Here is a 12,252-nt window from a genome sequence, read left to right on the forward strand (position 1 = left end):
TGTTTGAAAATGATAACTGACTGCATTTTAACCACTTTTTTTTTTTTTTTTACTGACATCTGATTTGATAATGAAGTGACCACTAACGCAACACTGAAGTGAAAAAGAGGATGAAGAAATTGTTTGAAATTGTCACGTAATGAGGAGAAGGAAAAGCGAGTGGGTCAGCAGCGGTCGTAAGCGTTTTGGGAATTCTGCTTTTAGCCAAACGTCGCTCTGACTGGTTGCAATTTCAAAATATCGGTCAAAGACGTCTATTGCCGTCAATGGCAGCAAACGTGTTCATTTGAATTCACATCAATCTGACATACAACAAAAGTATTTGTAGTGTTTGTTTCATTTAATTCAAACATGGAGCAAAGTCGAGTGGAGATGTTTGAGGAGAATTTTGGGACTGTTTGGAAATTTCCGTTGCAAAAAAACGAGCAGACAACCGAATCAGACCGATGAGAGGTTGATGGATAACTGAATGTATTGAAAGCGAGCTGATGTTTTTTGAGAGGTGGAGGAAAAGCGGACTGCACTGATCATTCTACGGTTACGCGGACGACCAAAGACGTAATTGTCTAAATCAATCGTTTTATTCTTTTTATTTTCTACGTGTGATTGAAAAGAAGTCCTAATTCATACTCCAGACTTTTCCCTTTCAAACTTTTTATTCAGCTTGTTTGCAGTTTTTTTTTTTTTTTTGGGGGGGGGGGCATTCCTGTCGACACAAATGGTCGTCGTAAAAAATGCACACAAATTCCAAGCCCCTAAAAATGACAAAGTGAGGTTACACAAGTGGCCTCTAAAAGTGACCAACGGGGGGGGGGGGGGGGGGGCGGGGGCTTTTTGACCTCCGAGGCTAACAGGGAAAAAAAAAAAAAAATCCCCAGAAGACACAAGCGCCAACTGTTGTTAGGGTCGTGGCCGTCTCAATCAAAGGAATGCAAAGTTGCCGGGACTGCTCGGGAAGGAGAAAAAGACACTTTTGTTTCACTTTCTACTCGCACTCTATTTTCCATCCAAGCGTCCTTTTTGTCTCTTTTGTCATGCAAGCTGCCCCGCGTCCTGAAAAAGTCTCTGTTTTCGCTTTCAGGCCGCTTCCCGTATGCGCTCCCTCACGTATTGCGCTCGCGGTTTGGAGGTGGAAGTCGGCGACTGAATTCGTTTTATGGCCGCGCTCGCAAATCCTCTGACTCTCGCTTCAAAATGACCCTTCTCAAATGGCGTACTGCATATTGTGAAATGAAACTCGGATAACATTTTAATCAGTCATTTAAAAATATATTTTTTTAAAAACATACAGAATTGACATATTTAAATAAGATTACAAAAGAAACTAGAATAAGTGCAATTTCTGGAGAAAATTGCGTGGGAATGCTGAAAGCACATTGAGAGATAAATTATGAAATTATAATCTCCTGGTTGGACAATGCGCTTTACCAACTGTGCCACCGAGCAGTATCAGACACCTGGTAATGATAAGTTATATGTATGGAAGTGGGCGTGGCAAGTGATACTTAGGAAAAAGTTCGACTGTCCCATTGAAAATGAATGGGCGAAAGTTGATATGAAACATTAAATTGTGCAAATACTCTAAGTAAAGTGGAATCAAACTATATATATATATATAAAATTTTATTTTTTATTTTTATTTTTTTTGCAGGACAGTTTTTGAATCAATGACTTAATTTGAGTAAAATATAAAATCTAAATTTGTGGAAGAAATTACGATATAAAAAAATAAATAAAATAAAAATCATGTTAATTTCTTAAAAAAAAAAAAAAAAGTGTGGAGAATAAAAATCACAATAACATATGAGCAGTTTTGTCACATTACCATCTGGTGTGCCTGCCTAGGCCACAAGGGGGCAGTATAAGAGATGGCTACACATTACTAAGGAGTCCCACTTAAGTTCTAGGCGGGACAAGCCCAGATGAATGCAATCCTTCATTAATATATTTAATGCTTGTGTTATTTTAGTACGTCGCTAATATTAGTCTCTTCTGCCAAGGATGAAGGATATACTGTATTAATGAGAACTGTTACGTTGTCGGTGTACGTTTCTAGCATAGATGCTAATTCGTGTTTGTATTAAGCTAGCGGAATGTAAGGCTAAAAGTTTGTTTTAAATACAGCAGATGTATTCTTTGTATTTTGTTTGAATTTTTTTTTTTTTTAAATATGGGAGATGTATTCTCTTTATATTTTGCAACTTCAACAGGGAGTGGCATAAAAAAAAAATAATAATACAGCTTCAAGTTGATTATTTGCCAAAGTGCTGCTATTGTCAAATCACTTGAGTTGAGTTCACTGCCGCCAGATAGCTCTCAAGTCAAAGCAAAAGAAATATGGGTAAAGCTATCTTATTAGAGATGTTTTTAATGTAGTGCATAAAAGTCCCCCGACCCGAGAGCCAGACGCGCTTGTCAGCAGCTGCTCGTATTAATCACAGATAAAAGCAAGTGAGGCTCGCAAGTGGCTGCTCCGATTGTGTCAAACTGCCGAAAACGCTTAAATCAGAACAAGACGCCAGTGACCACGTTGTCATTTTTTATCTTTATTGAAACCACTTGACCTCCGTGTCTTTTTTTTTTTTTTTTACTCATAATGACGCAAATTTGTGTATTTTATACAAACAAGTATTTTTTTTTTTTTTACAGTATATGTGAACATGTGACGTCTTTAAAACAAATTATTGCTTTGTGATGAATGAAGGAATAATACATATCAATAAAAGATGAAATGAAGGAGCTGCTGAAGACAAAATTAGGTTGATGTCCTTTTTAAATGCTTACGTGATTATTTGTCTTGTTTTGTACAACAAAGATGTGCTTCAAAATCTCAAACGTTGTTTCGTTCTGGCTACTGTCATCTATATAACATGGAAATAGATTTGATTCTGAACTTTTGGGTGACTTTGTATTTTTTTTGTTTTTCCGCAGTCTGAGAGCTAGCTAACTAAATAGCTAGCTTAGAATGACCAGATTAAAAAAAAGATAAAAAGATATATATCAGTAGAAATAGTTACGCTTATTTGCACCTGATTTATTTGATTTATATTTTTTTGGGGCTGAGTATCACAAAGGCTTGTGTTTGGTGTTGTTTTGTGTCTCTCGTTTTTTGTTTTTCAATCGGGATAATAAGGGACCCAAATAAGGAAATGGTGATTTGCTCATCCAATCAGGTCTTGTGATTGTTTCATGTTTTAAGGTAATGAATTGTATGCATGACCTGTAAATAAATCAGGGAGGGCCTCGGCAACAAACTGAATCAGCAAGGTTGCGGGCAGTTGGCAGGACGAAATTATTTAGCGTAATTGCTTCACTCTGCTACTAAATTTGATATGGGAAAAACAAGTCTTACAGAGAAACCAACAACTTTTGTGTTTGACCACTAAACGAGTTTGCATGGAGCCATGTCCGATTAGACTGAATTTTTAAAGTACTTTAAACTTTTAAACGTTTTTAGCAAGATGTTGCTTCAATAAAAGTGTTAACGCTATCAAAACTAACTGTACTAAAATGACGAATTGAATCATGTGATCGTTGACCGTGGGTCCCGCGTTAATGCGCATGCTCTGTTTGGACGTGCATGCGTCATGACGTTGTTGTTTCAACCCACTAAAAATGGCGGCGTCTGTCCCCAGAGCTCATCTACGAGGAGATAACTTGTTTTTATCAAGATGTTGCTTCAATAACAGTGTCAACACTATCAAAACTAACTACTAAATGACGAATTAACTATCTTGATAAATCACGTAATCGTTGTCCGTGCGTCCCGCGGCAATGCGCATGCTCTGTTTGGACGTAAATGCGTCATGACGTCGTTGTTTCAACCCACTAAAAATGGCGGCGTCTGTCCCCAGAGCTCATCTACGAGGAGATAACTTGTTTTTAAGTACTTTAAACTTGTTTTTATCAAGATGTTGCTTCAATAACAGTGTCAACACTATCAAAAGTAACTACTAAATGACGAATTAACTCCATCTTGTGAAATCACGTGATCGATGTCCGTCCGTCGGAATTACTAAAAAAAAAAAGAAAAAAGTCCATGTTAAACTGTCCATTTGTTTATAAATGTGATATTGTTTTTTGTTGAGGCTAAAGTGGACATTATTAAACCTCAAAATATTTCTAAGATGATAATACAACTTGCCCTGGCATAAAAAATGAAAATGCGCCCGCTATTTTTTGGGGGGTTAGACCTGACAGTTTGATGATAAAAAAAAAAAAAGGAAACTCGAGAGGAAATAGCCGAAGCAACAAGAGTCAGATCTCTTTTTGCCCCTTGGAACACTTGTACTTAATCTTCCAGTCACGTAAAGACATGATAAATCCGCTATAGAGGATTTTATGACTCGGCTAAACGAGTCCGAGGCACCGGCCCTTCCCAGCAAGCGGAAAATACAGTAAATACATTGTATTTTCGCTGACATTTAGGGTGCAGACTGTGATGATTTATGACCGCTCGGGAGTCACAGAGGCAGACAAGCTGGTGAGTGTTAAAAAAAAAAAGAAAAAACGCCACAGGGGCTTTACTGCAAATGTGTTTACTTTTAACAGGATGTTAAATGCAGTATTGGATAATGAAATTGTACTTTTTTTTTTTTTTTTCTCGTGGGTGGTGGTGATGACAAACAAACAAGAGCACGCCAAGGAGAGAGGAAAAAAAAAAAAGTCTGAGCTCAAGTTTCTGCGCACGTACTTCCTCCAACAAACTCATCCAAGCATGCCATCATCATCATCAATTTTACCATCGATTGCAATCTGCAACGATGAATGAAGTGACAAGGGCCAATTTAGAAATTTGTTCCACGAGTTGACGTCGCCCCCTTCTGGTCGTGCGGTGAAATGTGTCTGAGTTTGGGTGACCTTGTTGGACTGAAAGGTCAAGCGCAAGTAACAGCTGCAAAATTTTGATGTGAAGGAAATCAGACACAAAAATATACAATTTAAATAAATTAGTGTAATTAAAGATTATTTTAATAATTTATTGATCAATTTAAAAAAATGTTTTTATATCCATAAAACTTAAAAAACTAAAATAAAAATTCATTGACAGTGCAAAAAATGCTCTAACTTGTTTTTTGTTTTTGTTTTTTTTAATATTTCGTTTACTGGTTTGGTCAAAAATGGGCTTCTTAGGATTAGTAGGACTCCAAACAATTCATTGATGATTAAAAATTTTGATGAATTTGATGATCAATTAGTTGACAATCATTGCGGGTCTCATTAAAAGTTTCATTTCACCTAATCCCATATTTTGTATTGTTTTTGCGTGTTAGCAGTTAATATATTGACGCTGACTGCTGAGCTGTGTGAAATGTCGATAATTATGAACACGGCTTGACATTTGCCAAGCCGTGTTTCTTGTCTTGGAAAAATAAATGAGGAACATTCGCTAGCATTTAAAGTTTAATTTGCTCGTCAATGTTGCAGGCCACCGGTGGCGGCTCATTAAATTAAATTAAATTAAATTAAATTAAATTAAGGCATACGTCACTTATTTAGCATCATTATACCAATAAAAAGTTCATATTGTGTCTATAATTAATTTGATACTTTATTATTATTCTTCATGTACAAATTAATACTTTTAAAAAACAACTTTACCACTTGTCTGAAAATGACAACCAATCACAGCTCACCTGGTTTCGAGGTTTGGTCATGTGACATTCACAAGCTGAGCTGTGATTGGTTACCTGAGCACATTGTTGATGTCGTTTTCAATTGGCTGCAAGTTGCAAAATGTATACATAAAAAATAATGAAAATAAATTAATTACAGACAAAATATTCACGTTTGACTGCCAAAAAAATGGCGACATAAGTAAAGTATCCCTTTAATTCATTCAATCCCAAAAACGTGAAAAAAATGTTTTTAAATACTTAGCGCTCGCCTCCCAAAAACGTGTTTGCACGTTGTTTTTATTTTTTTTTAATGCAAGAGCATACAGAAGGCTTTGAATGCAGCTTCTGACATGAAGAGGTGGCTTAGATCAATGGTAATTATTAAATTTAAAAAAAAAAAAAGGCTTGCAGGTGGCAGTAGAGTATAACAGATCAGCCAGGGCCTTTTTCTCATTTTTTTTTTTTTGCCAATAATGTTAATATTGACAAAACCTAGCTATATTCTAATCCTAATTTCCGCAAAACGGAAACAGAATTTTATTTTATTTTTTTCCTGATGAAAGAAGACACTAATCTCTCTCTTGGTAGGTTCCTTTTTTTTTTTTTTTTCGCAATACCCACAATATTCTGTGGGCCTCACAAGATCAGTCAAAATCCAGTAAAACGAAGGGGCTTGAGTCAAAATGGCTGCCAATTAATGAACAATTCAGAAGCTTATGAAAACACAACAATTCGTAGTTCTGGGATAATATGAATGCTTGCAATGATATCCCACACCTTTAGTTCATTTGGTTTATAACCAGTCACTGAGCACATTATTTTATTGTTATTTGATTTCTTTTTATCCAGCTCCACCATCATCATCATCATCCTCATCCGCGGCAAAGCTTCCCGCCAGCTCGTTGGTGAGCGCGTACTGCTCTTTCCTCCACAGGAAGTGCGTGGGCGGTCCCGATTGACCCCGCTCGGAAGCGTAGACAAAAAAGGGGCTGAGCTCGATGGCCAGGGCCGACCTCACCAGGCCGACGCCGTCCGCTCGCTCCGGGCACGGGTGGTAAAGGCGCCCGCTGGCCGGGTGCATGTAGAGCGCCGCCGGGTCGAAGGGGACGGTCAGCTTCTCGGCGCCGCCGCAGAACGACAGCGAGTCTATGGAGGTAAATATGGTGCAAAGTAGCTTGTAAAAAAAAAAAAAGAATTTGGACCTGTACAAAAAAAAAAAGTATAAATTTGTATCTGTAACAGTCGTGATTTGTACCTGTAAAAAAAAATGTATACGTTAAAAAAAAACAAAAAAACGGACCTGCTTCAGCCCGCCCCCAAATCCTCCAAACCCCGCCCCCTTCCCAACATGTACAAATCACGGAGCTCTCCGAGTACGAATCGTTCTGCACCATCTGTAGTGGGAAAAATGGTGCAAAAGTCACGGTACAAATTATGACTGTTACAGATCCAAATTTACACTTCTTTCTACAGGTACCTTCTTTTTTTTTTTTTTTTTTTTTATGTACAGATTTTCTTATGTACCTTTTTTTTTTAAACGGAGAATTTTTTATTTTTTTTTTAAGTACACATTTTCTTTTTTACAGGTCCAAATTTTTTTTACGTCCATTTTTTTTTTTACATAGTATTTTTTTGTGTAATTTTTTTTAAGTACACATTTTCTTTTTTAAAAGGTTCAAAAAAAATTTTACAGGTCCGATTTTTTTTTTTAACAGAAATTTTATTTTTTACAGGTACATATTACGACTTTTACAGATACAAATTTACACTTCTTTCTACAGGTACATTTTTTATTTATTTTTTAATACACATTCTCTTTTTTTACAGGTCCATTTTTTTATTTTTATTTTTTTTTTACACAGGTACAAATCAGGACTTTTACAGATACAAATTTTTACTTTTTTCTCCAGGCACATTTTTTTTTCCCCCCAGTTACTTTTGCACCATGTTTATTTACCTCCATACAAGTCCCCATCCCCGGCGGTGGCGGCGCCCGGCAGGAGGTGGGTGAAGACCACCGGTCTGTCATCGCAACGCAGGAAGTTCCTCTCTCGCCCGCACGGGGACAGGAAGGGGAAGTCGTCCTGGTAGCGTCCGCTCTGGTTTAAACGCAGGCGGGTGAAGAAGAAGGCCAGGAACTGTTTGTCTGGTGATGAGAGAAAGATGACGAATGAGGACAGCAAAGCAACGTTACATTGGAAATGTCAATATTTGTGATGCAAAATATTGGTGAAAGAAAATATATATGACACATGTGGCTCTGATAAAGCCAAAGTAAACAATCTTACCTTTGAAACAGGTGACAAAATTCTTCACTTTTGTGTCATCCAGGAACAACTGCAGAGAAGATATGCATGTGATGGAAGAAAGGAAGGAACATCTCAAATGATATTGTGTAGAAAACAGCAGCAGCAGCGACACTCACCTGGCCTTGGTGATCGATGTAGTAAAAGTATTCACGGATGCGTGGTTCAGGGCTCTGACCCTGCACGTATGCTGCGGCGGTTGAGACGGTCCCGAAGCCGGCAGGGGTGCAGCGAAGAGCGGCCAGACGCTGGCTGACGAGCGCGGCAGTTGTCCGAAGGAACAACATGAGCTCAACCCCCAAACGGCGCTTTTATTGAAAAGGTAAACAAGTGCAATGTAAGGAGAAATCACCTCAATAATAATCGGTAACTTTGCTCTCGTGACTTATAACCCGGAAATGTTTACATGAGATTTGTTTATGGAGACTACCGCCTCCCAGAGGACGGTCAGAATAGTAGCTATTCTATGTATGTCAAACTATGTATTCGCTTACATTTTATTCGCGTGGGGGATTAATGTGCAGCGAATAATCAATATATTAGTTACTGTGGACATACAAAAGTATCAGAATATCAAATACTGTCATGTCATCACGTTTAAAGACCAGAGGTTGACTTTTCGTTTTGTCTGATTTCCCAGCGAACCGTGAACACACCATAGCACGAGGGAAACACTTGTTGCCTCAAAATGACGTCATGAGACACGCCCCTTTTCACACAAACATATACAGCTGAACTTTTTTTTTCCATTTTATTGTATTTTTTTTTTTACAAAAATTTAGCCTTGTGCTGCCATTATTCATACATCGATGTCGTCGCCATGTTAGATGTAGAAATCAGTTGTTGTGATAAGACACGCCCATTCTTATACAGACACATATCTAGCTCAGCCACCTTGGTCTATATTTCGTACGTCGATGTCGTCGCCATATTGGATGTGGAAAACAGTCGGCGTGACAAGACACACCCCTTCTCATACAGACAATCTAGCTCAGCCCCTTTGGTCTATTATTCTTACGTCGATGTCGTCGCCATATTTGATGTGTAAAACCAAACCCTTTCCCACCCGACCCGCCTCCCCTTCCAGGCAGGGTGGGGCGCCGTCACCTTCCTTCTACCTTACCTGAGCTTGTTGCACACGGGGACATAATAATGGCGATATAGTCGCACTTTGCTGCGCGGACGCCGACTTTACAGTAAGTTTGTATTTTTGTTAGCGGTGTAACACTGTTTTACAGGTTACGTTAAGTTTTGTTTTGTTTTTAAGTACGTGGGGTTATTTTCGGTTGTTGACTTCGGCTCACAACTTTTCGCGAAGTTTGCTGGTCGACGAGCTGATTTGGCCTATTCAAAATTTGAACGCAATGCTTTTGTTTTAGTTGCGTCGTGCATCCTCTTTTGGGTTTAAACCATCTCAGGTGCTCGTTGCTAGCCTTTGTTGTCTTTTTTTAGTGAAGAAATGTCTGCCCGGGGCAGGGGCGGAGTCGTGGTGGTTGTCAGTTTGGGGAGAAAGAAAAAAAAAAAAAATCTACACCAGTGCCGTATGTTGGATGCACCTGCTGTAACTTTTACAGCTGGCTCGTCAGATCAGATGTTCCATTTTGAAAAAAAAAAAATGTAAAGTGAAATTTTCACTGATAACCAGATATTAAATGATAGCATGCAATGTAAAGTTATGTAAACAAAGTTCGGTCCACCTTCTTGATGACTGAGAGAACAAAACAGTTGCAATTGATATTCTTGTTACGGGAAGAAAAATGCATTATGGTCACAGAAATAACTTTGAGGCTGACAAACCAAGTAATAATGAATATAATCAATCATATATATACTGAAAGTGAACTAAAGGATATCAGATGTTTTTTGTTTTTGTATAAATTATTTGAAAAACAAACGAATGAAAGTGGCCTTGACTAAAATGATGGTACATTTTAATGCAGGGCTGTTCAACTCTTTGTAGTTCATACAGCCCATTTTGATGTCTAGTGGGTTGGATCATAAATTAAATGAAAGGATAATAATTAAATCACAAGTTAATATAAATATCAATGAGATGGTGTTTTTAATTGATTGTCATATAAAGTAATTCATGTTGTTCTGATACTGCATGCCAATCTAAGATATCCTATTGGCCATTGAATGCTCTGAACCAATGGCAGGACAGCTTTTTCATGCTGAGAGAAAAAACCAACTTAGGTATCGGTACGGTATCGGCATCGGCCGATACTGCAAAGCTGGGTATCGGAATCAGTATCGGGAGCCGAAAAACAGTGCCGGAACAACACTAAAAGCAATGCAAGTACATTTGGCAGAAAGTCTTTATAGTTCATAACTAACATTTTACCAAAAAAAATTACAGCAACCTGTAATTTGAAAAACTTTTTTTAAATGCACAATTTGCTTTATTATATGACATGAACAATTAATTTCATTTATTTTCAATTCATTTAAAAAACAATGTTTTTATATTTTATTTATTTTTTGCAAGCACCCCAAAAGAGCCCCTACCTAACTATTGGAAAAAAATGGAAAGGGAAAAAAAATACAAATATGTGAATTTGTGACTATACACGAACTGTATTTGAAGTTGTAATATCGCTATTCACCACTAGATGGCATGCAGGTTGTTGTTGTACTTGCTCTGGCAAGATCCTTTTTTAGTTTTTGTGGATTTGGAATGATTTGCAGGAAAATCCTATTGGAAACTCTTTGAGTGATTTTATTATTTGTGACTTGTCATCATTCCCCAGCAATGAGCCAAGCGGCGCGTTCAAACCGGGGCCACAGGGAGCGAAACGGGGACCCCCGCCGGCAGCCCCGTGAGCCGCGCGATGGCGAGCGCTCGTCGGACGACAGGTGTCCGTCCACCTCGGAGACTTTTTTTTTTTTTTTTTTTTTTTTTGATGGCACTGCAGGTGCGTGGGAACGATTTGACCGACTTGTCGTCTTTGTTGTTGTTGTTGTTGTTGTTGTTGTTATGCAGGTCGTCTTCCCGAGCGCCGTACTACGACCGAGATCCGGAGGTCCGCCAGCCCAAACCCGCGCGGGACCGGGAGCGGGAGCGGGAGCGGGAGCGGGAGGCGGCGCGCGTCGTCGAACGCCACGACTCCAAATGCACGCACATGTGCTCCAGGAGAGGTGAGACCGCACGAGCGTTGGGAAAAGAATTGTGAGACTTTGATGACGCGGAATTCCTTTCCGGTTTCTGTGTCTTCACACCGTCCAAACTGGTTTTCCCGCGTTCACTTCGTCTTTTGTCACCTTTGATGAGGTACAAAAGCTGCTGTCAGAAATGCAGCAAAAAACCATAATGATGTCGTTTTTACTGCATTGTATTTTGCTCAAGTAGAAAATTCCGGAGCATAACAGCAATTTGACAGTATTTTGAAACATTTTTCAAACCATTTTTCATTAAAAAAAAAAGTGCCTTACTATACATGGTCTTTTTTTTTTTTTTTTTTTTTTTTTTTTTTTTACACATTACTACATAACCATTTACAGGGGAAAAAAACACCTTATTATAACAGGTCTTTTTTTTTATTTTTTTTTTATAAAGTGCCTTACTATACATGGTCGTTTTTTTAAGTGCCTACATGGTCTTTTTTTTTTTTTTTTTTTTTTTTTTTTTTAATTTAAACACATTACTACATAACCATTTACAGAAAAAAACACCTTTTTTTTTTTTTTTTATAAAAAAAAAGTGCCTTGCTATACATGGTCGTTTTTTTAAGTGACTTACTACACATGGTCATTTATTTTTATTTTTTTATTTTTTTCATGAAAAAAAGTGCCTACTATACATGGTCTTTTTTATTTTTATTTTTTATTTTTTTTTTTTAAACACATTACTACATAACCATTTACAGGGGAAAAAACACCTTATTATAACAGGTCTTTTTTTTTATTTATTTTTTTATAAAGTGCCTTACTATACATGGTCGTTTTTTTAAGTGCCTACATGGTCTTTTTTTTTTTTTTTTTTTTTTTTTTTTCATAAAAAAAAGTGCCTTACTATACATGGTGTGTTTTTTTTATTTATTTTTGTAATTATAATTTTTTTCTAAATCCTTGATTGTGAACATCTCATGCGCTGTTCAGGCATCGTTCTGATCTGCTCGGTGCTGACCAACGGCCTGGTGCTGATCTGCGTGGTGGCCGCCCAGATGGTGACGTCGGGCCTGTCGTCCATGGGCGGCCTGGGCGGCTTCGACATCAACTCCAACTTCAACCTGCAGGGCACCGAGCTGCAGAAGGTGCGCGAGCTGGACATGCAGTACAGCCAGATGAGGGCGCCGGGCATCTACGGGGGCGTGGCCTTCAGCCTGACC

At 38.1% G+C, this 12,252-nt stretch overlaps 2 protein-coding genes across 6 annotated transcripts in view; one reads left to right on the forward strand and one right to left on the reverse strand.

The window, feature by feature from the left end:
• Positions 1-3,834: 3,834 nt before the first annotated feature.
• The window catches only part of LOC144026676 (MARVEL domain-containing protein 3), a 9,364-nt gene continuing 946 nt past the window's right edge, over positions 3,835-12,252 (forward strand). The window contains exons 1-7 of one of the 5 annotated variants that reach the window (XM_077533574.1): positions 3,835-3,886; positions 6,553-6,772; positions 7,529-8,246; positions 9,012-9,120; positions 10,675-10,780; positions 10,908-11,062; positions 12,023-12,252. The exon at positions 12,023-12,252 is cut by the window's right edge and continues 946 nt beyond it. In XM_077533574.1, coding sequence (XP_077389700.1) covers positions 10,677-10,780; positions 10,908-11,062; positions 12,023-12,252 — 489 coding nt within the window. In that variant the 5' untranslated portion in view covers positions 3,835-3,886; positions 6,553-6,772; positions 7,529-8,246; positions 9,012-9,120; positions 10,675-10,676. Of the gene's footprint in view, positions 3,887-3,952; positions 4,484-6,467; positions 6,773-7,528; positions 8,247-9,011; positions 9,121-10,674; positions 10,781-10,907; positions 11,063-12,022 lie in introns of those variants that run through there. The other 4 variants (XM_077533572.1, XM_077533575.1, XM_077533573.1 and 1 more) reach the window with 4 other exon arrangements.
• On the reverse strand, positions 6,406-8,329 carry c10h8orf82 (chromosome 10 C8orf82 homolog). Its single transcript, XM_077533577.1, has 4 exons — positions 8,044-8,329; positions 7,907-7,955; positions 7,576-7,764; positions 6,406-6,764 (listed from the first exon to the last, which is right to left on the reverse strand). Exons 1-4 carry the CDS (start codon positions 8,209-8,211, stop codon positions 6,460-6,462), a joined length of 711 nt encoding a protein of 236 aa, XP_077389703.1. The 5' UTR covers positions 8,212-8,329; the 3' UTR covers positions 6,406-6,459.

Source organism: Festucalex cinctus, chromosome 10 (assembly GCF_051991245.1).
Source record: "Festucalex cinctus isolate MCC-2025b chromosome 10, RoL_Fcin_1.0, whole genome shotgun sequence".
NCBI classification, from domain to species: Eukaryota; Metazoa; Chordata; class Actinopteri; order Syngnathiformes; family Syngnathidae; genus Festucalex; species Festucalex cinctus.